Source organism: Coloeus monedula (genome assembly GCF_965178545.1).
Source record: "Coloeus monedula genome assembly, chromosome: 37".
Lineage (NCBI taxonomy): Eukaryota > Metazoa > Chordata > Aves > Passeriformes > Corvidae > Coloeus > Coloeus monedula.
The window spans coordinates 832,924-859,487 of record NC_138817.1 but is presented as its reverse complement, the minus strand read 5'-3'; the positions used below and the strand labels follow the sequence as shown (position 1 = coordinate 859,487).

Here is a 26,564-nt window from a genome sequence, read left to right as displayed (position 1 = left end):
ATGGAGCTCCGGAGCTTCGTCCCGGTTCTCGGTGAGGCCTCCTCGTCCTCTTCCTCTTCTGCCTCTTCACCCAATTTTCCCTTTTCTCCCCCATTTCCGTGCCCTTCATCCCAACTCCTCCTCTTCCTCCTCCATCCCTTTTTTTCCCCAATTTCCCCCCCATTTCTGTGCTCATTACCCCAACTCCTCTTCCTCCTCTTCCTCCTCTTCCTCCTCCATCCCTTCTCCCCCCAATTTTCCCAATTTCCCCCTTTTCCGTGCCCTTCATCCCAACTCCTCCCATCCTCCTCATCCTCTTCCTCCTCCTCTTCCTCCTCCATCCACCTTTACCCAATTTCCCCCTTTTTTCCTCATTCCCTGCCCGTTTTCCCAACTCTTCCTCATCCTCCTCCATCCCTTTTTCCGCATTTTTCCCCTTTTCCCCCCATTTCTGTGCCCATTACCCCAACTCCTCCCATCCTCCTCGTCCTCTTCCTCCTCCTCTTCTTCCTCCTCTTCCTCCTCCATCCCTTTTTCCCAATTTCCCCCTTTTCCCGCCCATTTCTGTGACCTTCATCCCAACTCCTCCTCTCCCTCCTCCATCCCTTTTTTCCCCATTTTACCAATTCCCCCCCATTTCTGTGCCCATTACCCCAACTCCTCTTCCTCCCCTTCCTCCTCCATCTCTCTTTCCCCCAATTTTCCCCCTTTTCCCACCCATTTCCGTGCCCTTCATCCCAACTCCTCTTCCTCCTCTTCCTCCCCTCTTCTTCCATCCCTTTTATCCCAATTTTCCCTTTCCCCCCCCATTTTTGTGCCCTTCATCCCAACTCCTCCCATCCTCCTCATCCTCTTCCTCCTCCTCTTCCTCCACCATCCACCTTTACCCAATTTCCCCCTTTTTTCCTCATTCCCTGCCCGTTTTCCCAACTCTTCCTCATCCTCCTCCATCCTTTTTTCCCCATTTTTCCCCTTTTCCCCCCATTTCTGTGCCCATTACCCCAACTCCTCCCATCCTCCTCGGTCTCTTCCTCCTCCTCTTCTTCCTCCTCATCCTCCTCTATCCCTTTTTCCCAATTTTCCCCCTTTTCTGCCCATTTCCGTGCCCTTCATCCCAACTCCTCTTCCTTCGCCTCCTCCTCTCTTTCTTCCATCCCTTGTACCCCAATTTCCCCTTTTTTCTCCCAATTTCCATGCCCTTCATCCCAACTCCTCCTCTCCCTCCTCCATCCCCTTTCCCCCATTTCTCTGCCCTTCATCCCAACTCCTCCTCTTCCTCCTCCATCCCTTTTTTCCCAATTTTACCAATTCCCCCCCATTTCTGTGCTCATTACCCCAACTCCTCTTCCTCCTCTTCCTCCTCTTCCTCCTCTTCCTCCTCTTCCTCCTCCATCCCTTCTCCCCCCAATTTTCCCAATTTCCCCCTTTTCCGTGCCCTTCATCCCAACTCCTCCCATCCTCCTCATCCTCTTCCTCCTCCATCCACCTTTACCCAATTTTCCCCTTTTTTCCTCATTCCCTGCCCATTTTCCCAACTCATCCTCTTCCTCCTCCATCCCTTTTTCCCCATTTTTCCCCTTTTTCCCCCATTTCTGTGCCCATTACCCCAACTCCTCCCATCCTCCTTGTCCTCTTCCTCCTCCTCTTCTTCCTCATCCTCCTCCTCCATCCCTTTTTCCCAATTTTCCCCCTTTTCTGCCCATTTCCGTGCCCTTCATCCCAACTCCTCTTCCTTCGCCTCCTCCTCTCTCTTCCATCCCTTGTACCCCAATTTCCCCTTTTTTCTCCCAATTTCCGTGCCCTTCATCCCAACTCCTCCCGTCCTCCTCGTCCTCTTCCTCCTCCTCTTCTTCCTCCTCTTCCTTCTCCATCCCTTTTTCCCAATTTTCCCCCTTTTCCCACCCATTTCCGTGCCCTTCATCCCAACTCCTCCTCTTCCTCCTCCATCCCTTTTTTTCCCAATTTCCCCCCATTTCTGTGCTCATTACCCCAACTCCTCTTCCTCCTCTTCCTCCTCTTCCTCCTCTTCCTCCTCTTCCTCCTCCATCCCTTCTCCCCCCAATTTTCCCAATTTCCCACTTTTCCGTGCCCTTCATCCCAACTCCTCCCATCCTCCTCATCCTCTTCCTCCTCCTCTTCCTCCTCCATCCACCTTTACCCAATTTTCCCCTTTTTTCCTCATTCCCTGCCCGTTTTCCCAACTCTTCCTCATCCTCCTCCATCCCTTTTTCCCCATTTTTCCCCATTTTCCCCCATTTCTGTGCCCATTACCCCAACTCCTCCCATCCTCCTCGTCCTCTTCCTCCTCCTCTTCTTCCTCCTCTTCCTCCTCCATCCCTTTTTCCCAATTTCCCCCTTTTCCCCCCCATTTCTCTGCCCTTCATCCCAACTCCTCATCTTCCTCCTCCATCCCTTTTTTCCCAATTTTACCAATTCCCCCCCATTTCTGTGCCCATTACCCCAACTCCTCTTCTTCCCCTTCCTCCTCTTCCTCCTCCATCTCTTTTTCCCCCAATTTTCCCCCTTTTCCCACCCATTTCCGTGCCCTTCATCCCAAGTCCTCTTCCTCCTCTTCCTCCCCTCCTTCTTCCATCCCTTTTTTCCCAATTTTCCCTTTCCCCCCCCCATTTTTGTGCCCTTCATCCCAACTCCTCCCGCCCTCCTCATCCTCTTCCTCCTCTTCCTCCTCTAGCCCCATTTTTGGCCCCCAATTTTCCCTTTTTTCTCTTATTTCCCTGCCCTTCATCCCAACTCCTCCTCTTCCTCCTCCATCCCTTTTTTTCCCAATTTCCCCCCCATTTCTGTGCTCATTACCCCAACTCCTCTTCCTCCTCTTCCTCCTCTTCCTCCTCCATCCCTTCTCCCCCCAATTTTCCCAATTTCCCCCTTTTCCGTGCCCTTCATCCCAACTCCTCCCATCCTCCTCATCCTCTTCCTCCTCCCCTTCCTCCTCCATCCCATTTTACCCAATTTTCCCAACTCTTCCTCATTCCCTGCCCGTTTTCCCAACTCTTCCTCATCCTCCTCCATCCCTTTTTTCCCATTTTCCCCTTTTCCCCCATTTCTGTGCCCTTCATCCCAACTCCTCCCGTCCTCCTCGTCCTCTTCCTCCTCCTCTTCTTCCTCCTCTTCCTCCTTCATCCCTTTTTCCCAATTTCCCCCTTTTCCCCCCCATTTCTGTGCCCTTCATCCCAACTCCTCCTCTTCCTCCTCCATCCCTTTTTACCCAATTTTACCAATTCCCCCCATTTCTGTGCCCATTGCCTCAACTCCTCTTCCTCCCCTTCCTCCTCTTCCTCCTCCATCTCTTTTTCCCCCAATTTTCCCCCTTTTCCCACCCATTTCCGTGCCCTTCATCCCAAGTCCTCTTCCTCCTCTTCCTCCCCTCCTTCTTCCATCCCTTTTTTCCCAATTTTCCCCCTTTTCTGCCCATTTCCGTGCCCTTCATCCCAACTCCTCTTCCTCCCCTTCCTCCTCTTCCTCCTCCATCTCTTTTCCCCCCAATTTTCCCCGTTTTCCCCCCCATTTCCGCGCCCTTCATCCCAACTCCTCCTCTTCCTCCTCCATCCCTTTTTTCCCAATTTTACCAATTCCCCCCCATTTCTGTGCTCATTACCCCAACTCCTCTTCCTCCTCTTCCTCCTCTTCCTCCTCCATCCCTTCTCCCCCCAATTTTCCCAATTTCCCCCTTTTCCGTGCCCTTCATCCCAACTCCTCCCATCCTCCTCATCCTCTTCCTCCTCCTCTTCCTCCTCCATCCACCTTTACCCAATTTTCCCCTTTATCCTCAATTCCCTGCCCGTTTTCCCAACTCTTCCTCATCCTCCTCCATCCCTTTTTCCCCATTTTTCCCCTTTTCCCCCCATTTCTGCGCCAATTACCCCAACTCCTCCCATCCTCCTCGTCCTCTTCTTCCTCCTCATCCTCCTCTATCCCTTTTTCCCAATTTTCCCCCTTTTCTGCCCATTTCCATGCCCTTCATCCCAACTCCTCTTCCTTCGCCTCCTCCTCTGTTTCTTCCATCCCTTGTACCCCAATTTCCCCTTTTTTCTCCCAATTTCAATGCCCTTCATCCCAACTCCTCCTCTTCCTCCTCCATCCCTTTTTTCCCAATTTTACCAATTCCCCCCCATTTCTGTGCCCATTACCTCAACTCCTCTTCCTCCCAACTCCTCCTCTTCCTCCTCCATCTCTTTTTCTTCCAATTTTCCCCCTTTTCCCACCCATTTCCGTGCCCTTCATCCCAAGTCCTCTTCCTCCTCTTCCTCCCCTCCTTCTTCCATCCCTTTTTTCCCAATTTTCCCAATTTCCCGCCATTTTCATGCCCTTCATCCCAACTCCTCCCATCCTCCTCATTGTCTTCCTCCTCCTCTTCCTCCTCCATCCTATTTTACCCAATTTCCCCCTTTTTTCCTCCTTCACTGCCCATTTTCCCAACTCCTCCTCATCCTCCTCCATCCCTTTTTTCCCATTTTTCCCCTTTTCCCCCCATTTCTGTGCCCATTACCCCAACTCCTCCCATCCTCCTCGTCCTCTTCCTCCTCCTCTTCTTCCTCCTCATCCTCCTCCTCCATCCCTTTTTCCCAATTTTCCCCCTTTTCTGCCCATTTCCGTGCCCTTCATCCCAACTCCTCTTCCTTCGCCTCCTCCTCTCTTTCTTCCATCCCTTGTACCCCAATTTCCCCTTTTTTCTCTCAATTTCCGTGCCCTTCATCCCAACTCCTCCTCTCCTTCCTCCATCCCTTTTTTCCCATTTTCCCCCTTTTCCCCCATTTCTGCGCCCATTACCTCAACACCTCCCGTCCTCCTCATCCTCTTCTTCCTCCTCTTCCTACTCTATCCCTGGTTTTGGCCCCCATTTTCCCCAATTTTGCCCATTTCTGTGCCCTTCATCCCAACTCCTCCCATCCCACTCATCCTCTTCCTCCTCCTCTTCCTCCTCCATCCACCTTTATCCAATTTCCCCCTTTTTTCCTCATTCCCTGCCCGTTTTCCCAACTCCTCCTCTTCCTCCTCTCTCCCCATTTTTTTGGCCCCCAATTTCCCCCTTTCCCCCCCATTTCGTGCCCTTCATCCCAACTCCTTTTCCTTCTCCTCCTCCTCTCCTCCTCCATCCCTTTTCCCCCAATTTTCCCTTTTTCTCTCCCAATTTCTGTGTCCTTCATCCCAACTCCTCCCATCCTCCTCAGCCTCTTCCTCCTCCTCTTCCTCCTCCATCCTCTTTTCCCCATTTTCCCCTTTATTCCCAATTTTCCCATTCTTCCCCCCATTTCCGTGCCCTTCATCCCAACTCCTCCTGTCCTCCTCATCCTCTTCCTCCTCATCCTCTTCCTCCTCTATCCCCATTTTTGGCTCCCAATTTCCCCTTTTTCCTCCCATTTCTGTGCCCTTCATCCCAACTCCTCTTCCTCCTCTTCCTCCTCCATCCCCTTTTACCTGATTTTCCCTTTTTCTCTCCCATTTCTGTGCCCATTATCCCAACTCCTCCCGTCCTCCTCGTCCTCTTCCTCCTCTTCCTCCTCTTCCTCCTCTTCCTCCTCCATCCCCATTTTTGGCCTGCAATTTTCCCTTTTCCCCCTATTTTCGTGCCCTTCATCCCAACTCCTCACATCCCCCTCTTCCTCCTCTTTCTCCTTTTCCTCCTCTTTCTCCTCTTCCTCCACCATCTCCATTTTTGGCCTCCAATTTTCCCTTTTTCTCTCCCAATTTCTGTGCCCTTCATCTCAACTCCTCCTCCTCCATCCCTTTTTTTCGTACTTTTTCCCTTTTCCCCCATTTTCGTGCCCTTCATCCCAACTCCTCCCGTCCCCCTCCTCTTCCTCCTCATCCTCTTCCTTCTCTTCCTCCTCTATCCCCATTTTTTGCCCCTGATTTTCCCTTTTTCCCCCATTTCCGTGCCCTTCATCCCAACTCCTCCTCTTCCTCCTCCATCCCTTTTTTTCCCAATTTCCCCCCATTTCTGTGCTCATTACCCCAACTCCTCTTCCTCCTCTTCCTCCTCTTCCTCCTCTTCCTCCTCTTCCTCCTCCATCCCTTCTCCCCCCAATTTTCCCAATTTCCCCCTTTTCCGTGCCCTTCATCCCAACTCCTCCCATCCTCCTCATCCTCTTCCTCCTCCTCTTCCTCCACCATCCACCTTTACCCAATTTCCCCCTTTTTTCCTCATTCCCTGCCCGTTTTCCCAACTCTTCCTCATCCTCCTCCATCCTTTTTTCCCCATTTTTCCCCTTTTCCCCCCATTTCTGTGCCCATTACCCCAACTCCTCCCATCCTCCTCATCCTCTTCCTCCTCCTCTTCTTCCTCCTCATCCTCCTCTATCCCTTTTTCCCAATTTTCCCCCTTTTCTGCCCATTTCCGTGCCCTTCATCCCAACTCCTCTTCCTTCGCCTCCTCCTCTCTTTCTTCCATCCCTTGTACCCCAATTTCCCCTTTTTTCTCCCAATTTCCGTGCCCTTCATCCCAACTCCTCCTCTCCCTCCTCCATCCCCTTTCCCCCATTTCTGTGCCCTTCATCCCAACTCCTCCTCTTCCTCCTCCTCTTCTTCCTCCTCTTCCTCCTCCATCCCTTTTTCCCAATTTCCCCCTTTTCCCCCCCGTTTCCCTCCCCTTCATCCCAACTCCTCCTCTTCCTCCTCCATCCCTTTTTTCCCAATTTTACCAATTTCCCCCCCATTTCTGTGCCCATTACCCCAACTCCTCTTCCTCCTCTTCCTCCTCTTCCTCCTCTTCCTCCTCTTCCTCCTCTTCCTCCTCCATCCCTTCTCCCCCCAATTTTCCCAATTTCCCCCTTTTCCGTGCCCTTCATCCCAACTCCTCCCATCCTCCTCATCCTCTTCCTCCTCCATCCACCTTTACCCAATTTTCCCCTTTTTTCCTCATTCCCTGCCCATTTTCCCAAATCCTCCTCTTCCTCCTCCATCCCTTTTTCCCCATTTTTCCCCTTTTTCCCCCATTTCTGTGCCCATTACCCCAACTCCTCCCATCCTCCTTGTCCTCTTCCTCCTCCTCTTCTTCCTCCTCATCCTCCTCTATCCCTTTCCCCCAATTTCCCCTTTTTTCTCCCAATTTCCGTGCCCTTCATCCCAACTCCTCCCGTCCTCCTCCTCCTCTTCCTCCTCCTCTTCTTCCTCCTCTTCCTTCTCCATCCCTTTTTCCCAATTTCCCCCTTTTCCCCCCCATTTCTGTGACCTTCATCCCAACTCCTCCTCTTCCTCCTCCATCCCTTTTTTCCCAATTTTACCAATTCCTCCCCAATTCTGTGCCCATTACCCCAACTCCTCTTCCTCCTCTTCCTCCTCCATCTCTTTTTCCCCCTTTTCCCACCCATTTCCGTGCCCTTCATCCCAACTCCTCCCATCCTCCTCATCCTCTTCCTCCTCCTCTTCCTCCTCCATCCACCTTTACCCAATTTTCCCCTTTTTTCCTCATTCCCTGCCCGTTTTCCCAACTCTTCCTCATCCTCCTCCATCCCTTTTTCCCCATTTTTCCCCATTTTCCCCCATTTCTGTGCCCATTACCCCAACTCCTCCCATCCTCCTTGTCCTCTTCCTCCTCCTCTTCTTCCTCCTCTTCCTCCTCCATCCCTTTTCCCCCCCATTTCCCCCTTTTCCCCCCCGTTTCCCTGCCCTTCATCCCAACTCCTCCTCTTCCTCCTCCATCCCTTTTTTCCCAATTTTACCAATTTCCCCCCCATTTCTGTGCCCATTACCCCAACTCCTCTTCCTCCTCTTCCTCCTCTTCCTCCTCCTCCGCCTCTTCCTCCTCCATCCCTTTTTTCCCAATTTTCCCAATTTCCCCCTTTTCCGTGCCCTTCATTCCAACTCGTCCCATCCTCCTCTTCCTCCTCCTCTCCTCCCCCCTCCAGCTTTACCCAATTTTCCCCTTTTTTCCTCATTCCCGGCCCATTTTCCCAACTTGTCCTGTTCCTCCTCCATCCCTTTTTCCCCATTTTTCCCCTTTTCCCCCAATTTCTGTGCCCTTCATCTCAACTCCTCCCGTTCTCCTCGTCCTCTTCCTCCTCCTCTTCTTCCTCCCCTTCCTCCTCCATACCTTTTTCCCAATTTCCCCCTTTTCCCCCCCATTTCTCTGCCCTTCATCCCAACTCCTCCTCTTCCTCCTCCATCCCTTTTTTCCCAATTTTACCAATTCCCCCCCATTTCTGTGCTCATTACCCCAACTCCTCTTCCTCCTCTTCCTCCTCTTCCTCCTCTTCCTCCTCTTCCTCCTCCATCCCTTCTCCCCCCAATTTTCCCAATTTCCCCCATTTCCGTGCCCTTCATCCGAAGTCCTCTTCCTCCTCTTCCTCCTCTTCCTCCCCTCCTTCTTCCATCCCTTTTTTCCCAATTTTTCCCGCCATTTTCATGCCCTTCATCCCAACTCCTCCTCTTCCTCCTCCAGCCCTTTTTTCCCCATTTTACCAATTCCCCCCCATTTCCGTGCCCATTACCCGAACTCCTCTTCCTCCTCTTCCTCCTCTTCGAACTCCATCTCTTTTTTCCCCCAATTTTCCCCTTTTCCCACCCATTTTCGTGCCCTTCATCCCAACTCCTCTTGCTCCTCTTCCTCCCCTCCTTCTTCCATCCCTTTTTTCCCAATTTTCCCTTCCCCCCCCCATTTTTGTGCCCTTCATCCCAACTCCTCCCGTCCTCCTCATCCTCTTCCTCCTCTTCCTCCTCTAGCCCCATTTTTGGCCCCCAATTTTCCCTTTTTTCTCTTATTTCCCTGCCCTTCATCCCAACTCCTCCTCTTCCTCCTCCAGCCCTTTTTTTCCCAATTTCCCCCCCATTTCTGTGCTCATTACCCCAACTCCTCTTCCTCCTCTTCCTCCTCTTCCTCCTCTTCCTCCTCTTCCTCCTCCATCCCTTCTCCCCCCAATTTTCCCAATTTCCCCCTTTTCCGTGCCCTTCATCCCAACTCCTCCCATCCTCCTCATCCTCTTCCTCCTCCTCTTCCTCCTCCATCCACCTTTACCCAATTTCCCCCTTTTTTCCTCATTCCCTGCCCGTTTTCCCAACTCTTCCTCATCCTCCTCCATCCCTTTTTCCCCATTTTTCCCCTTTTCCCCCCATTTCTGTGCCCATTACCCCAACTCCTCCCATCCTCCTCATCCTCTTCCTCCTCCTCTTCTTCCTCCTCTTCCTCCTCTATCCCTTTTTCCCAATTTTCCCCCTTTTCTGCCCATTTCCGTGCCCTTCATCCCAACTCCTCTTCCTTCGCCTCCTCCTCTCTTTCTTCCATCCCTTGTACCCCAATTTCCCCTTCTCCCAATTTCCGTGCCCTTCATCCCAACTCCTCCTCTCCCTCCTCCATCCCTTTTTTCCCAATTTTACCAATTCCCCCCCATTTCTGTGCCCATTACCTCAACTCCTCTTCCTCCCCTTCCTCCTCTTCCTCCTCCATCTCTTTTTCCCCCAATTTTCCCCCTTTTCCCACCCATTTCCGTGCCCTTCATCCGAAGTCCTCTTCCTCCTCTTCCTCCTCTTCCTCCCCTCCTTCTTCCATCCCTTTTTTCCCAAATTTTCCCCCCCATTTCAGTGCCCTTCATCCCAACTCCTCCTCTCCCTCCTCCATCCCTTTTTTCCCAATTTTACCAATTCCCCCCCATTTCTGTGCCCATTACCTCAACTCCTCTTCCTCCCCTTCCTCCCCTTCCTCCTCCATCTCTTTTTCCCCCAATTTTCCCCCTTTTCCCACCCATTTCCATGCCCTTCATCCCAACTCCTCTTCCTCCTCTTCCTCCTCTTCCTCCTCCATCCCTTTTTTCCCAATTTTCCCAATTTCCCCCTTTTCCGTGCCCTTCATCCCAACTCCTCCCATCCTCCTCATCCTCTTCCTCCTCCTCTCCTCCTCCATCCACCTTTACCCAATTTCCCCCTTTTTTCCTCATTCCCTGCCCGTTTTCCCAACTCATCCTCTTCCTCCTCCATCCCTTTTTCCCCATTTTTCCCCTTTTCCCCCCATTTCTGTGTCCATTACCCCAACTCCTCCCATCCTCCTCGTCCTCTTCCTCCTCCTCTTCTTCCTCCTCATCCTCCTCTATCCCTTTTTCCCAATTTTCCCCCTTTTCTGCCCATTTCCGTGCCCTTCATCCCAACTCCTCTTCCTTCGCCTCCTCCTCTCTCTTCCATCCCTTGTACCCCAATTTCCCCTTTTTTCTCCCAATTTCCGTGCCCTTCATCCCAACTCCTCCGGGCCTCCTCGTCCTCTTCCTCCTCCTCTTCTTCCTCCTCTTCCTCCTCCATCCCTTTTTCCCAATTTCCCCCTTTTCCCCCCCATTTCTGTGCCCTTCATCCCAACTCCTCCCGCTCTCCTCATCCTCTTCCTCCTCTTCCTCCTCTAGCCCCATTTTTGGCCCCCAATTTTCCCTTTTTTCTCTTATTTCCCTGCCCTTCATCCCAACTCCTCCTCTTCCTCCTCCATCCCTTTTTTCCCAATTTTACCAATTCCCCCCCATTTCTGTGCCCATTACCTCAACTCCTCTTCCTCCCCTTCCTCCTCTTCCTCCTCCATCCCTTTTTTCCCAATTTTACCAATTCCCCCCCATTTCTGTGCTCATTACCCCAACTCCTCTTCCTCCTCTTCCTCCTCATCCTCTTTCTCCTCCTCTTCCTCCTCTTCCTCCTCTTCCTCCTCCATCCCTTCTCCCCCCAATTTTCCCAATTTCCCCCTTTTCCGTGCCCTTCATCCCAACTCCTCCCATCCTCCTCGTCCTCTTCCTCCTCCTCTTCTTCCTCCTCTTCCTCCTCCATCCCTTTTTCCCAATTTCCCCCTTTTCCCCCCCATTTCTGTGCCCTTCATCCCAACTCCTCCTCTTCCTCCTCCATCTCTTTTTTCCCAATTTTACCAGTTCCCCCCCATTTCTGTGCCCATTACCTCAACTCCTCTTCCTCCCCTTCCTCCTCTTCCTCCTCCATCTCTTTTTCCCCCAATTTTCCCCCTTTTCCCACCCATTTCCGTGCCCTTCATCCCAACTCCTCTTCCTCCTCTTCCTCCCCTCCTTCTTCCATCCCTTTTTTCCCAATTTTCCCTTTCCCCCCCCATTTTTGTGCCCTTCATCCCAACTCCGCCCACCCTCCTCATCCTCTTCCTCCTCTTCCTCCTCCAGCCCCATTTTTGGCCCCCAATTTTCCCTTTTTTCTCTTATTTCCCTGCCCTTCATCCCAACTCCTCCTCTCCCTCCTCCATCCCCTTTCCCCCATTTCGGTGCCCTTCATCCCAACTCCTCCCATCCTCCTCATCCTCTTCCTCCTCCTCTTCCTCCTCCATCCACCTTTACCCAATTTTCCCCTTTTTTCCTCATTCCCTGCCCGTTTTCCCAACTCTTCCTCATCCTCCTCCATCCCTTTTTCCCCATTTTTCCCCTTTTCCCCCCATTTCTGTGCCCATTACCCCAACTCCTCCCGATCTCCTCGTCCTCTTCCTCCTCCTCTTCTTCCTCCTCCTCTTCCTCCTCCATCCCTTTTTCCCAATTTCCCCCTTTTCCCCCCATTTCTCTGCCCTTCATCCCAACTTCTCCTCTTCCTCCTCCATCCCTTTTTTCCCAATTTTACCAATTCCCCCCCATTTCTGTGCCCATTACCTCAACTCCTCTTCCTCCCCTTCCTCCTCTTCCTCCTCCATCTCTTTTTCCCCCAATTTTCCCCCTTTTCCCACCCATTTCCGTGCCCTTCATCCCAAGTCCTCTTCCTCCTCTTCCTCCCCTCCTTCTTCCATCCCTTTTTTCCCAATTTTCCCTTTCCCCCCCCATTTTTGTGCCCTTCATCCCAACTCCTCCCGTTCTCCTCATCCTCTTCCTCCTCTTCCTCCTCTAGCCCCATTTTTGGCCCCCAATTTTCCCTTTTTTCTCTTATTTCCCTGCCCTTCATCCCAACTCCTCCTCTTCCTTCTCCATCCCTTTTTTTCCCAATTTCCCCCCCATTTCTGTGCTCATTACCCCAACTCCTCTTCCTCCTCTTCCTCCTCTTCCTCCTCTTCCTCCTCTTCCTCCTCCATCCCTTCTCCCCCCAATTTTCCCAATTTCCCCCTTTTCCGTGCCCTTCATCCCAACTCCGCCCATCCTCCTCATCCTCTTCCTCCTCCCCTTCCTCCTCCATCCCATTTTACCCAATTTTCCCCTTTTTTCCTCATTCCCTGCCCGTTTTCCCAACTCTTCCTCATCCTCCTCCATCCCTTTTTTCCCATTTTCCCCTTTTCCCCCATTTCTGTGCCCATTACCCCAACTCCTGCCATCCTCCTCGTCCTCTTCCTCCTCCTCTTCTTCCTCCTCTTCCTCCTTCATCCCTTTTTCCCAATTTCCCCCTTTTCCCCCCCATTTCTGTGCCCTTCATCCCAACTCCTCATCTTCCTCCTCCATCCCTTTTTACCCAATTTTACCAATTCCCCCCCATTTCAGTGCCCATTGCCTCAACTCCTCTTCCTCCCCTTCCTCCTCTTCCTCCTCCATCTCTTTTTCCCCCAATTTTCCCCCTTTCCCACCCATTTCCGTGCCCTTCATCCCAAGTCCTCTTCCTCCTCTTCCTCCCCTCCTTCTTCCATCCCTTTTTTCCCAATTTTCCCCCTTTTCTGCCCATTTCCGTGCCCTTCATCCCAACTCCTCTTCCTCCCCTTCCTCCTCTTCCTCCTCCATCTCTTTTTCCCCCAATTTTCCCCGTTTTCCCCTTCATTTCCGCGCCCTTCATCCCAACTCCTCCTCTTCCTCCTCCATCCCTTTTTTCCCAATTTTACCAATTCCCCCCCATTTCTGTGCTCATTACCCCAACTCCTCTTCCTCCTCTTCCTCCTCTTCCTCCTCTTCCTCCTCCATCCCTTCTCCCCCCAATTTTCCCAATTTCGCCCTTTTCCGTGCCCTTCATCCCAACTCCTCCCATCCTCCTCATCCTCTTCCTCCTCCTCTTCCTCCTCCATCCACCTTTACCCAATTTTCCCCTTTATCCTCAATTCCCTGCCCGTTTTCCCAACTCTTCCTCATCCTCCTCCATCCCTTTTTCCCCATTTTTCCCCTTTTCCCCCCATTTCTGCGCCAATTACCCCAACTCCTCCCATCCTCCTCGTCCTCTTCTTCCTCCTCATCCTCCTCTATCCCTTTTTCCCAATTTTCCCCCTTTTCTGCCCATTTCCGTGCCCTTCATCCCAACTCCTCTTCCTTCGCCTCCTCCTCTGTTTCTTCCATCCCTTGTACCCCAATTTCCCCTTTTTTCTCCCAATTTCAATGCCCTTCATCCCAACTCCTCCTCTTCCTCCTCCATCCCTTTTTTCCCAATTTTACCAATTCCCCCCCATTTCTGTGCCCATTACCTCAACTCCTCTTCCTCCCAACTCCTCCTCTTCCTCCTCCATCTCTTTTTCTTCCAATTTTCCCCCTTTTCCCACCCATTTCCGTGCCCTTCATCCCAAGTCCTCTTCCTCCTCTTCCTCCCCTCCTTCTTCCATCCCTTTTTTCCCAATTTTCCCCTTTTCCCGCCATTTTCATGCCCTTCATCCCAACTCCTCCCATCCTCCTCATTGTCTTCCTCCTCCTCTTCCTCCTCCATCCTATTTTACCCAATTTCCCCCTTTTTTCCTCCTTCACTGCCCATTTTCCCAACTCCTCCTCATCCTCCTCCATCCCTTTTTTCCCATTTTTCCCCTTTTTCCCCCATTTCTGTGCCCATTACCCCAACTCCTCCCATCCTCCTCATCCTCTTCCTCCTCCTCTTCTTCCTCCTCATCCTCCTCCTCCATCCCTTTTTCCCAATTTTCCCCCTTTTCTGCCCATTTCCGTGCCCTTCATCCCAACTCCTCTTCCTTCGCCTCCTCCTCTCTTTCTTCCATCCCTTGTACCTCAATTTCCCCTTTTTTCTCTCAATTTCCGTGCCCTTCATCCCAACTCCTCCTCTCCTTCCTCCATCCCTTTTTTCCCATTTCCCCCTTTTCCCCCATTTCTGCGCCCATTACCTCAACTCCTCCCGTCCTCCTCATCCTCTTCTTCCTCCTCTTCCTACTCTATCCCTGGTTTTGGCCCCCATTTTCCCCAATTTTGCCCATTTCTGTGCCCTTCATCCCAACTCCTCCCATCCCACTCATCCTCTTCCTCCTCCTCTTCCTCCTCCATCCACCTTTATCCAATTTCCCCCTTTTTTCCTCATTCCCTGCCCGTTTTCCCAACTCCTCCTCTTCCTCCTCTCTCCCCATTTTTTTGGCCCCCAATTTCCCCCTTTCCCCCCCATTTCGTGCCCTTCATCCCAACTCCTTTTCCTTCTCCTCCTCCTCTCCTCCTCCATCCCTTTTCCCCCAATTTTCCCTTTTTCTCTCCCAATTTCTGTGTCCTTCATCCCAACTCCTCCCATCCTCCTCAGCCTCTTCCTCCTCCTCTTCCTCCTCCATCCTCTTTTCCCCATTTTCCCCTTTATTCCCAATTTTCCCATTCTTCCCCCCATTTCCGTGCCCTTCATCCCTACTCCTCCTGTCCTCCTCATCCTCTTCCTCCTCATCCTCTTCCTCCTCTATCCCCATTTTTGGCTCCCAATTTCCCCTTTTTCCTCCCATTTCTGTGCCCTTCATCCCAACTCCTCTTCCTCCTCTTCCTCCTCCATCTCCTTTTACCCGATTTTCCCTTTTTCTCTCCCATTTCTGTGCCCATTATCTTAACTCCTCCCGTCCTCCTCGTCCTCTTCCTCCTCTTCCTCCTCCATCCCCATTTTTGGCCTCCAATTTTCCCTTTTCCCCCCATTTTCGTGCCCTTCATCCCAACTCCTCACATCCCCCTCTTCCTCCTCTTTCTCCTCTTCCTCCTCCATCTCCATTTTTGGCCTCCAATTTTCCCTTTTTTCCCCCAATTTCTGTGCCCTTCATCTCAACTCCTCCTCCTCCATCCCTTTTTTTCGTACTTTTCCCCTTTTCCCCCATTTTCCTGCCCTTCATCCCAACTCCTCCTCTTCCTCCTCCATCCCTTTTTTTCCCAATTTCCCCCCATTTCTGTGCCCATTACCCCAACTCCTCTTCCTCCCCTTCCTCCTCTACCTCCCCTTCCTCCTCCATCTTTTTCCCTCCAATTTTCCTTTTTTCTCTCCCATTTCCGTGCCCTTCATCCCAACTCCTCCTGTCCTCCTCATCCTCCTCATCCTTCTCTTCCTCCTCCTCTTCCTCCTCCACCCCTTTTTTCCCAATTTTCCCCAATTTCCCCTTTTTCCTCCCCATTTCCGTGCCCTTCCTCCCAACTCCTCTCGTCCTCCTCATCCTCTTGCTCCTCCATCTTTTTTCCCCCTTTTTTCCCCCTTTTTCCCCCATTTCCGTGCCCTTCATCCCAACTCCTCTTCCTCCTCTTCCTCCCCTCCTTCTTCCATCCCTTTTTGCCCAATTTCCCCTTTTTTCTCCCATTTTTGTGCCCATTACCCCAACTCTCCCTCCTCCATCCCTTTTTCCCCAATTTTTCCCGATTTTCCCTTTTTCCCCATTTCTGTGCCCTTCATCCCAACCTCTCCTCTTCCTCCTACTCCATTTTCCTCCATTTTTTCCCCAATTCTCTTTTATTTTCCCCTAAAACCTCATTTTTTTAACGCTTTTCTTGCCATTTTTTTGCCTTTTCCCCCATTTTTCCCTCGTTTCCCCCCATTCCTTTCACTTTTCCCCATATTTTGGTTTTCCCCCATTTTTTTTCCACCTTTTTTCCTTTTCCCCCCATTTCCCCCTTTTTAAAATCCCCTTGGACCCATTTCAGGGTTTTTTCTTGGACTTTTTCCTTCTTTTATTTGAAAATTTCATTGAATTTCTTTTTCTTTTTTATTTTCTTTTATTTTAAAATTTCTTTTTAATTTTTAATTTTTTTTCCGTTTTTAATTTTGTTTTAAAATTTATTTTAATTTATTTCCATTTTTTAATCCTTCTTATTTTGGATTTCCTTTGAATTTCTTTTTATTTTCAAATTTCTTTTATTTTTAATTTCTTTTAATGTTTAAATTTCTTTAAAATTTATTTTTACTTTTTAATTTCCTTTTATTTTTAATTTCCTTTAATTTTTCTTTTTCTATTAAATTTCTTTTTAATTTCTATTATTTTTAGTTTCCTTTGATTTTTAATTTCTTTTTAGTTTTTTAGTTTTTTACTTTTAAAATTTCATTTTAATTTTTAATTTCTCGTAATTTAAAATTTCTTTTTTAAAAATTTCTTTTTATTTAAAATTTCTTTTATTTTTAATTTCCTTTTATTTTTAATAAGTTGTCACTTTAAACTTCTTTTATTTTTAAATTTCTTTTTATTTTTAATTTCCTTTATTTTTAATTTCTCATCATTTTAAATTTCTTTTAATGTTTAAATTTCTTTTTATTTTTCATTTCCTTATATTTTAAATTCATTTTTAATTTTCAATTTCTTTCATTTTTAAATTTAATTTTGAAATTTCCTTTTAATTTTAAATTTCTTTTTAATTTTTATTTTAAAATTTCTTTTAAAATTTATTTTATTATTTAATTTCCTTTAATTTTAAAATTTTCAACTTCTTGTAATTTTAATTTTTTTTATTTTAAAATTTATTTTATTTTAAAATTTCTTTTTAATTTTTAGTTTCTTTTTAATCTTTAATTGTTTAAATTTTTCATTCTTTTATTTTTTAATTTGTTTTTAATTTTTGATTTCTCATAATTTTAAATTTCTTTTAATGTTTAAATGTTTTTATTTTAAAATTTCTTTTTAATTTTAATTTCTTTTTAATTTTCAATTTCTTTCATTTTTTAATTTAATTTCGAAATTTCTTCTTAATTTTAAATGTCTTTCTAATTTTTAATTTCTTGTCATTTGAATGTCTTATACTTTTAAGATTTCTTTTTATTTTAAATTTCCTTTAATTTTGAATTTCTTTTTAATTTTTTTTTTTTAATTTCTTTCCTTTTAAAATTTCTTTTATTTTTTAATTTCCTATAATTTTTAATTTTTAATTTCTTGTCATTTTTAATTCCTCTTGAAGTTTCTTTTATTTTTAAATTTCTTTAAAATTTTTTTAATTTTTAAATTTCTTTTATTTTTAAAATTTTTAAAAACTTTTTTAATTTAAAATTTTCTTTTATTTTTAATTTCTTTTTATTTTTAATTTCTTTTATTTTTAATTTCTTTTAAATTTTTAATTTCTTGTCATTTTCAAGTTCTTTGACTTTTAAAATTTCTTTTTATTTTTTTTCCTTTTCTTTTTAATTTCTTTTTAATTTTTAATTTCTTGTTATTTTTCAATTTCTTTTCAAATTTCTTTTATTTCTTCATTTTCTTTCAGTTTTATTTCCTTTTCTTCAAATTTTTTTCATTTCCTTTTTAAATTTTTAAAATTTCCATTGTAAATTTTATTTCTAATTTTTAATGTTTTATTTATTTTTAATTCTTTTAAATTTCTCTTTATTTTCAATTTAAATTTTTAAACTTGATTTTAAATTTCATTTCCCTGTTTAATTCCCCTTTTCCCACCTTTTCCTTTTTCCCTTTCTTTTCCATCCCCGTTCTTCTATTTTTACCCTTTAAATTCTCCTTTTTTCCCCTTTTTCCTCTCATTTTCCATTTCCAGGTATTTTTTTCTTTGAATTCCTCCTTTTTTTCCCCCAAATTTCCTCCTTCTCTTTTTCTCTAGTTTTTTTCCCAATTTCCTCCTTTTTCATGTAATTTTCTTTTCATTTCCTTGCAATTTCCCTTTTTCCTTCCATTTCCCCTATTTATTAATTAATTAATAATTAGCTTGGTTTCCCTTTTATTCCCAATTTTTCCTTTTCCATTTTTCTCTCCCATTTCCCCTTTTTTTTTCCTGTAATTTCTTCTCTTTTATTTCACTTTTCCCTTCACATTTTTCCCTTTTCCTCCCTTTCTTTCCCTTCCTTTCTCCCATTTTTTCTCTTTTTCCCCTTTTTTTTTTGACTTTTCCCATTTTTCCTCTTTTCCAGCCTCTCTTCCGATCCTTTTCCCATGGGTGACACCTTCAGGTAACACAAATTTCCCACAAAAATGGGGATTTGGGGAAAAAACTGGGTGGTTGCTCTCCATCTTCTCCATTTCCACCTCCAAAATGTGGAATTTTGGGCCATTTTAAGGATTTTTTGGACCCAATCCAAGCCCAGCCCAAGCAGGGTCATGGTGGAACCTCTCCAATTGCCAAAAATGGGGATTTTGGGAAAAATTGGGTGGTTCCTCTCCATCTTTCCACCTCCAAAACATTGAATTTTGGGTCATTTTTAGGCCTTTCTGGACCCAATCCAAACCCCAAAATCTCCCCAGGCTTGGCAGCACCTCCAGGACCCTCTGGGTGGTTCCAAACCTCCTCCAGACTCCAAAATTTGGGATTTTGGGGAAAAATTGGGTGATTCCTCTCCATCTTCTCCATCTTCTCCATTTCCATCTCCTCCAACCCCCAAATTGTGGAATTTTTGGGCCATTTTTAGGCTTTTTTTGACCCAATCCCAAAATCCAACCCAAGCAGGGTCATGGTGGCACCTCCAGGACCCTCTGTGTGGTTCCAAACCTCCTCCAGACACCAAAAATCGGGATTTTGGGAAAAACTGGGTGGTTCCTCTCCATCTTCTCCATCTTCTCCATTCCCACCTCCTCCAAACCTCAAAATGTGGAATTTTTGGGCCATTTTTAGGGTTTTTTTGACCCAATCCAAGCCCAACACAAGCAGGGTCAGGGTGGCACCTCCAGGACCCTCTCGGTGGTTCCAAACCTTCTCCAGACACCAAAAATCGGGATTTTGGGAAAAACTGGGTGGTTCCCAATCTTCTCCATCTTCTCCATCTTCTCCATCTTCTCCATCTTCTCCATTTCCACCTCCAAAACATTGAATTTTGGGTCATTTTTAGGCCTTTCTGGACCCAATCCAAATCCCAAAATCTCCCCAGGCTTGGCGGCACCTCCAGGACCCTCTGGGTGGTTCCAAACCTCCTCCAGACTCCAAAAATTGGGATTTTGGGAAAAACTGAGTGGTTCCTCTCCATCTTCTCCATCTTCTCCATTTCCATCTCCTCCAACCCCCAAAATGTGGAATTTTTGGGCCATTTTTAGGCTTTTTTTAACTCAATCCCAGTCCAACCCAAGCAGAGTCATGGTGGCACCTCCAGCACCCTGTCGGTGGTTCCAAACCTCCTCCAGACACCAAAAATCGGGATTTTGGGAAAAACTGGGTGGTTCCTCTCCATCTTGTCCGCTTTCATCTCCAAAATACAGTTTTTTGAGCCATTTTTCGTCTTTTTTGATCCCTTTTTCCTCCCCAGACCTCCATCCCCCGGCCCCCACCATCTCGGTGATGCCGGCAAAGCCACGGTTCCTCATCGGCGACACCATGTCCATCATCTGCACAGCGCCGGCGAGCAAGGACAGGATCCAAGGGTTCCGCCTTTCCAGGACGCCCGGTTTGGTCACGGACTTCCGGTCGTCCAAGAGGACCTTTGTCCACACCTTCAACATCACTGGCCCGCAGGACGGGGGTTCCTACACCTGCTCCTACACTGTCTTCCAGGGATCCCACAGCTCCACCCAGTCCCCAAAGAGCCAGGCTGTGGTCATCAACGTCCAAGGTTTGGGGACACCTCGGGTGTCACCTCCCCGCGTTGGGGTTTTGAGGGTTTTGTCTCCAAAATCGTCCCTGTTGACCAAAATGTTGGCTTTGGTCCAATGGGGGTGTTTTTATCCCAGAATTTGTCCCCATTGAGGCCCAACGTTGACTGTTCCACCCAACGGGGCATTTTTATTCCAAAATTCATCCCTGTTGACCAAAATGTTCGGTTTTGGTCCGACGGGGGTGTTTTTATCCCAAATTCACCCCTGTTGTGGCCCAGCATTGACTTTTCCACCCAATGGGGGCGTTTTTATCCCAAAATTTGTCTCTATTGAGGTCCAAACTCGGCTTTCCCATGCAACGTTGACCTTTCCCCCCAAGGGAGCATTTTTATCCCAAATTCATCTCCCTTGAGCTCCAACATTGACTTTTCCACCTAACTGGGCTTTTTTATCCCAAAATTCATCCCCGTTGATGTCCAACGTTGACTTTCCCCCCAGTGGGGCGTTTTTATCCCAAATTCATCCCAACTGAGGTCCAATGTTGACTTTGGGTCTTCTTCTCCCACCAGATCGTCCAGCCAAACCCAACTTGACAGTGACACCTTCCAGTGTCACCATTGAAGGGCAGCCCCTCGTCTTCTTCTGTGCGGCCCCACCGGGTGACGCCGAGAGGAGATTTGGGTTCTTCCAGGGGGAACTCAAGGTCACAGACGGGATCCAGGAAGATTCCGGAGGCGCCGGCATCCGGCTGCGGGTGGAGAAGAGCGGCCTGAACCAGACCGGGAATTTCAGCTGCCGCTACGAGGAGATGACTGAGGGACGTTGGATCGAGTCCTACCCCAGTGATGCCATCCAGGTCATCGTCAAAGGTGATTTTGGGGATAAATCCGTGTTTTCCAGGCTCAGGGATGGGCATGGAGCAACCTCAGGGCTGGGTTTGGAGGAGGTTGAGGAGATGCCAAAGTTGGGTCATGGTTGGGTTTGGTTGGGCCGTGGTTGGGTCATGGTTGGGTCAATGGTTGGGCCGTGGTTGGGTTTGGTTGGGTTTGGTTGGGTCATGGTTGGGCCGTGGTTAGACAATGGTGGGGTCATGGCTGGGTTTAGTTGGGTCAATGTTGGACCATGGTTTGGTAATGGTTGGGTCATGGTTGGGCCATGGTTGGGGTCATGGTTGTACCACAGTTGGGTCATGGTTGGACAATGGTTGGGCCGTGGTTGGGCCATGGGTGAGTCATGGTTGGGTTTGGTTGGGCCATGGTTGGGCCATGGTTGGGCTGTGGTTGGACAATGTTTGGGCCATGGTTGGGCCATGGTTAGGTCATGACCCCAAAACTCCTGAATGTCCAAAATTGAGGATTTCAAGGGGTTTTCCCAATTTTTCCAAAATACTGAAGTTTTTGGGGGCCATTTTTAGGCCTTTTTGGACCCAATCGAAGCCCAACCCAAGCAGGGTCATGGTGGCACCTCCAGGACCCTCTGGGTGGTTCCAACACTCCTTGCGCCGCCCAAAATTTGGGATTTTGGTAAAAATTAGGTGGTTCTTCTCCATCTTCTCCATTTCCACCTCCAAACCATTGAATTTTGGGGCCATTTTTAGGCCATTTTGACCCAAACCAAGCCCAACCCAAGCAAGGTCATTGTGGAACCTCCGGGACCATTCAGCTGGTCCCCAACCTTTGCCAGATGACAAAAATCGGGATTTTGATGAAAATTTGGGTGGTTCCTCTCCATCTTCTCCGTTTCCCCCTCCAAAACATTAAATTTTCCAGCCCTTTTTAGGCCTTTTTAGACCCAACCCAAACAGAAAGGAAAATTGACGATTCCAAGGGTTTTTTCCCCAATTTCTCCTCCCTCCAGATCCGTGTCCTCCCCCACATCTGTCCGTGGAGCCACCCTCGGGCGTGGTGGCCGTGGGTCACTGGCTCCGCCTGACCTGCGCCGCGCCCCGGGGCGACTTCCGGCGGCGCTTCCGCTTCTTCCGGGATGGGGCCGAGGTGGCATCGGGCGCCGGCGACACCAGGGACACCGGGGACGGCGCCGAGCTGCTCTTCCCACAGATTTCCCAGGAACTCGCCGGGAATTTCAGCTGCCGGGTGGAGGAGGAGGTGGGCGGGGCCTGGGTGGAGGCCCCGCCCAGCCAGGGCGTGGTCGTGGTGGTCAGGGGTAGGTGGGGACTTTGGGGAGAAAAGTGGTGGATTTGGGAGGGGAGGTTCGGCCACTGGGTTTCATCGGCATGGCCACGACCACACCATTGGCCACGCCCTCCCAACTGACCACTCCCACCTCAATTGACCACACCCCAACATTGACCACGCCTCTCCCATTGACCACACCCACCCCACTGACCACAGCTCAATGTCCCCTCCCCCACTGACCAGCCCCATTAACCACACCCCATTGACCAAACCCCACTGACCACACTCCCATATTGACCACACCCACCCCAATGACCACACCCCCATATGACCAAACCCATCCTATTGACCGCACTCCAATGCCCACACCCCCATTGACCACACTGACCCCACTGACCACCCCCATTGACCACACCTCACTGACCACCTCCTACTGACCACCCCATTGACCACACTCAATGACCACACCCCAATGCCCACACACCCACTGACCACACCCATTAACTACACCCCACTGACCACATCATCCCTCATGACCACACCCCCTTATTACCACCCTCTTACTGACCACACCCTCCATGCCCTTTCTCCCACTGACCGCCCATATTGACTACCCCCGCTGACCACACCCACTGACCACACCCACTGACCACGCCCCCTATGACCACCCCCATTTACCACATCCCCTTGGACCACCCCAGTGACCACATCCATTGACCACACCTCCATACTGACCACATGCAGCCCCAATGACCACTCTCCCATATTGCCCACACCCTCCATACTGACCACGTGCAGCCCAATGACCACAACCCCATTGACCACTCTCAATGACCACACTCCCATTGACCACACTGTAATGACCACACCCACCCCATTGGCCACACCCCACTGGCCACACCCCATTGACCACACCCCCATTGGCCACACCCACCCCAATGACCACACCCCTTCCAGTGACCACAATCCATTGACCACACCCCATTGGCCACACCCCAATGACCACACCCACCCCACTGACCACACCCCACTGATTTACCACACCCCACTGACCACCCCCGTTGACCACACCTCACTGACCACCCCCACTGACCACACCCTTCCCGTGTCCCCCAGGCCCTCCCTCCCAGCCCGTCCTCCTCCTGTCCCCTCCCTCGGACGCTCCGGACGGCTCCGAATCCCAAATTTCCCTCACCTGCCTCGTCCCCTCCCCCTCCGGCGATGCCCAGCGCCGTTACCGCTTCTACCGCGACGGCTCTGAGACCACCATGAGCCCCCTGGCCGAAATCTCCATCCCCGTCCCCTCTGCGGCCGCGGCCGGAGCCGGACACTTCAGCTGCCAGTACGAGGAGGAGCTGGACGGCCGCTGGGTGCTGTCCCCACCCAGTGCCACCGTCACCCTCCCTGCCCCTGGTGAGGCCCAAAATTGGGGTGGGGGACCTTGAGGAGGTCGAAAATGGGGGGAAATGGAGAATTTTGGGGTGGGGGGTGGGGCAATGAGGCCAGAATTGGGGTCAGGATTGGGGTGTCCAGAATTCGGGGTCACCATGAGGCGTTTGGGGGGATTTTAGGGAGGTTTTGGGGGTATTGCTTGACCCAGGGGGAGTTTTGCGGGGGTTTTGGTTCACCTGGGGGGGTTTGGGATCTTTTGGAGGGCTTTTGGGGGGATTTTCTGGGGTTTTGGTTAACGTGGTGGTTTTGTGGGGGGGGACTTTAGGGTTTCTCAGTTCACCTTGGGGGTTTGGGGGTTTTTTGGGGGGGTTTTTGGTTGATCTTGGGGGTTTTTGGGGTGTGTTGGTTGACCTGGGAGGTTTTGGGATCTTTTGGGGGGATTTTGGTCAATGTGGGGGGAATTTTTTTTGATTTTCAGGGGTTTTGGTTTACCTGGGGTTTGGGGTTTTTTGGGGGGAAACTATTAGTTGACTCATGGGGTTTTGGGGGGAAGTTGTGGTTTTTGGGGGCTGTTGGCTGCCCCAGTGGTTTTGTGGGGGAACTTTGGGGGTTTGAGGTTTTTGGTGCGGTTTTTGTTGATCTTGAGGGTTTTGGGGCGGTGTTAGTTGACATGGGGGGGGGGTTGAGGAGTTTTTTAGGGTTTTTTGGGGCGGTATTGGTTGACCTGGGGAAGTTTTTTTGGTTTTTAGGGGGGAGGGTTGGGGTTTTTGGGGGGTTTCGGGTTTTTTGGGGGGCATTTCCTGAACGAACTGGGTTTTGTTGGTTTTTTTGAGGGGCTTTGGGGCTTTTGTGGTTTTTTTTAGGGGGACGGATTTGGTTGACTGGGGAATTTTTGGGGAATTTTTGGGAGTGTTTGATGAGCAGGGGTTTTTGGGGGGAGGTTTTTGGGCGGTGTTGGTTGACCTGGGGGATTTTGGGGGCTTTTTGGGGGTTTGGGGGGGTTCTCGGTTGATGCAGGAGGGTTTGAGGGGGGGATTTTTTTTGGGTGTTTTGGGGTTTTCAGGGTTGACCCAGAGGTGTTTTGGGGGTCTTGATTGACCCGGGAGGTTTTGGGGGTTTTGGGGGTTTTGGGGGGGTGTTGGTTTATCCAGGGGGGATTTTGGGGGAGTTTTTGGTTTTGGGGGGTTATTTGCTCATCCAGGGCTTTTTGGGGCGGTTTTGGGGTATTTTCTGACCCAGGGGTTTTTTTGGAGTGGTTTCTTGGGGTCTTTGGGATATTTGCTGACCCAATTTTTTTGGGGGGGGGGGGGGTTTCTCAGCCCCAGCTCAGTTTGGGCTCCTCCCATTGGTCATCGGCGTCATCGTAGGCGTGGCCGTGCTGCTCCTGGGGCTCCTATTGGCTGCTTGGCTGTGCTGGAGGAGGAGGGGTCAGTGGGGGAGGGGAGGATTTTGACCCCAAATCGTCCCCAAATTTCCCATTTCAAAATCCGATATTGACCCTTTTGCCCCAGAATTTCCCATTTGAACCCCAAAATTGTCCATTTTACCCCAAAATTGGCCCTTTGCCCCAAAATTGACCATTTTGACCCCAAAATGCCCATTTTGACCCCAGTTTCTCCATTATAGTCCAAAAATTGACCCTTTTGTCCCCCAAATCGTCCATTTTGACCCCAAAATTGTCCCCAAATTTCCCATTTTGACCCCAAATTCCCCATTTTACTCCAGAATTGACCCTTTTGTCCCCAAATTGCCCATTTTGACCCCATTTTGCTTCCAAATCGCCCATTTTTACCTCCAAATTTTTCCTTTTTAGTCTGAACTTTGACGCTTTCATCCCCAAATTGTCCATTTTGACCCAAAGGTCTCCATTTTAGTCCCAAAATTGATCCTTTTGCCCCCAAATTGCCCATTTTGATCCCAAATTTTCCCCAAATCACCCATTGTGACCCCAAAATTGTCCTCTTTAGTCCAAAAATGCATTCTTTTGCCCCCAAATTGCCCATTTTTACATCAAAATTGTCCATTTTACTCCAAAATTGCCCATTTTTGCCCACAAAGTGCTAATTTTGACCCCCAAATCATCCATTTTGACCCAAATTTGTCCATTTTATGCCAGAATTTGCCCCTAAATTGTCCATTTTTACACCAAAATTCTCTTTTACTCCAACATTGACTCTTTTTCCCCCAAAATTGCCCATTTTGAGCCTCAAAAGTGCCAATTTTAACCCAAATTTCTCCATTTCAGTCCAAAAATTGACTCTCTTACCCCCAAATCGCCCACTTGGACACCAATTTTCCCATTTTGAGCCCTAATTTCCCCCCAATCTCCTGTTTTAACCCTGGAGTTGGTCATTTTGACCCCCAAATCGCCCATTTTGACCCCAAAAATGCCCCCAAATTCCCCACTTTGGCCCCAAATTCCCCATTTCAGCCCAAAAATTGACTTTATCCCCAAATCGCCCATTTTAAACCAAATTTGTCCATTTAACCCCAGAATTGACCCTTTTGCCCTGAAAGTGCCCATTATGACCCTCCAATCGAACTATTTGGTCCAAAAATTGACCATTTTGCCCCAAATTTAAACTCCAGTTTGTCCATTTTTCCCCAAAATTGGCCATTTTGCCCCCAAATTGTCCTCTCCTGTCCCCAAATTGCCATTTTGACCCCCAAATTCCCAAATTTCTCACCACAAAAAGTCTCTCTTGCCCTAAAATGCCCCCTTTAACCCCGAAATACAGCTCTTCTCACCCAAAATTTCTCATTTTTTGGCTAAAATCACCCATTTAGCCCCAAACGTTGCTCCTTTGTCCTCAAATCGCCCATTTCAATCCCAAACTTCCCATTTTCATGGCCAAATCTCCCATTTTGATCCCAAAATTCCCCATTTCCCCCCAAATCACCACTTTCCCTGCCAAAATTCCCATTTTCACCCCAATTTTTCTCACTTTCCTCCCCACCCAAAACCTTCCCCCCCTAAACTCCCAATTTTCAGCCCCAAATCACCCCAAAATAGCCTTTTTTTGCCCTCAAATTGCCCACTTTTACCCCAAATTCTCTATTTTGAGCCTAAAATTTCCTTTTTGCCCCAAGATCTCCCATTTTACCCCAAAATCACCCGTTCTGCCCCAAAATTTCCCATTTCCCCCCAAACTTTGTCTCCAAACCACCTCAGCTCGATGCCGAAATCGCCCAATTTAACCCCAAAATCTCCTTTTTTCACCCCAAAAATCCTCAGTTTGCTCCAAATTTGTTTCTTTGCCCCAAAACATCCTGTTTTTTTCTCCAAAATGGATCTTTTTTCCCAAAATCTTCCATTTTCGACCCCATCCAGGTGGTTCCCGCTGGCGGGGGCTGCGCCCCGGGGACGACACCGGGGCCTTCCCCATGGGGGACGTCGAAGTGGCCAACTGAGGCTGGCCACGCCCACCAAGATGGCCGCCGCTGCCGCCGAGACCACGCCCCCAAGATGGCCCAAACCACGCCCCCAAGATGGCCACCAGCACAAAAGACACGCCCACAAAATGGCGCCGAGACCACGCCCCAAGATGGCCACCAGA

General features: G+C 48.9%; 1 protein-coding gene across 1 annotated transcript; it reads left to right on the top strand.

Annotated features, from left to right (window-relative positions):
- Positions 1 to 26,564, top strand: LOC309584174 (immunoglobulin superfamily member 1-like; the record flags this gene model as incomplete). Its single annotated transcript, XM_082300114.1, has 7 exons — positions 1 to 31; positions 19,195 to 19,497; positions 20,050 to 20,349; positions 21,338 to 21,643; positions 22,732 to 23,028; positions 24,327 to 24,434; positions 26,339 to 26,564. 7 exons carry the CDS (start codon positions 1 to 3, stop codon positions 26,416 to 26,418), a joined length of 1,425 nt encoding a protein of 474 aa, XP_082156240.1. The 3' UTR covers positions 26,419 to 26,564.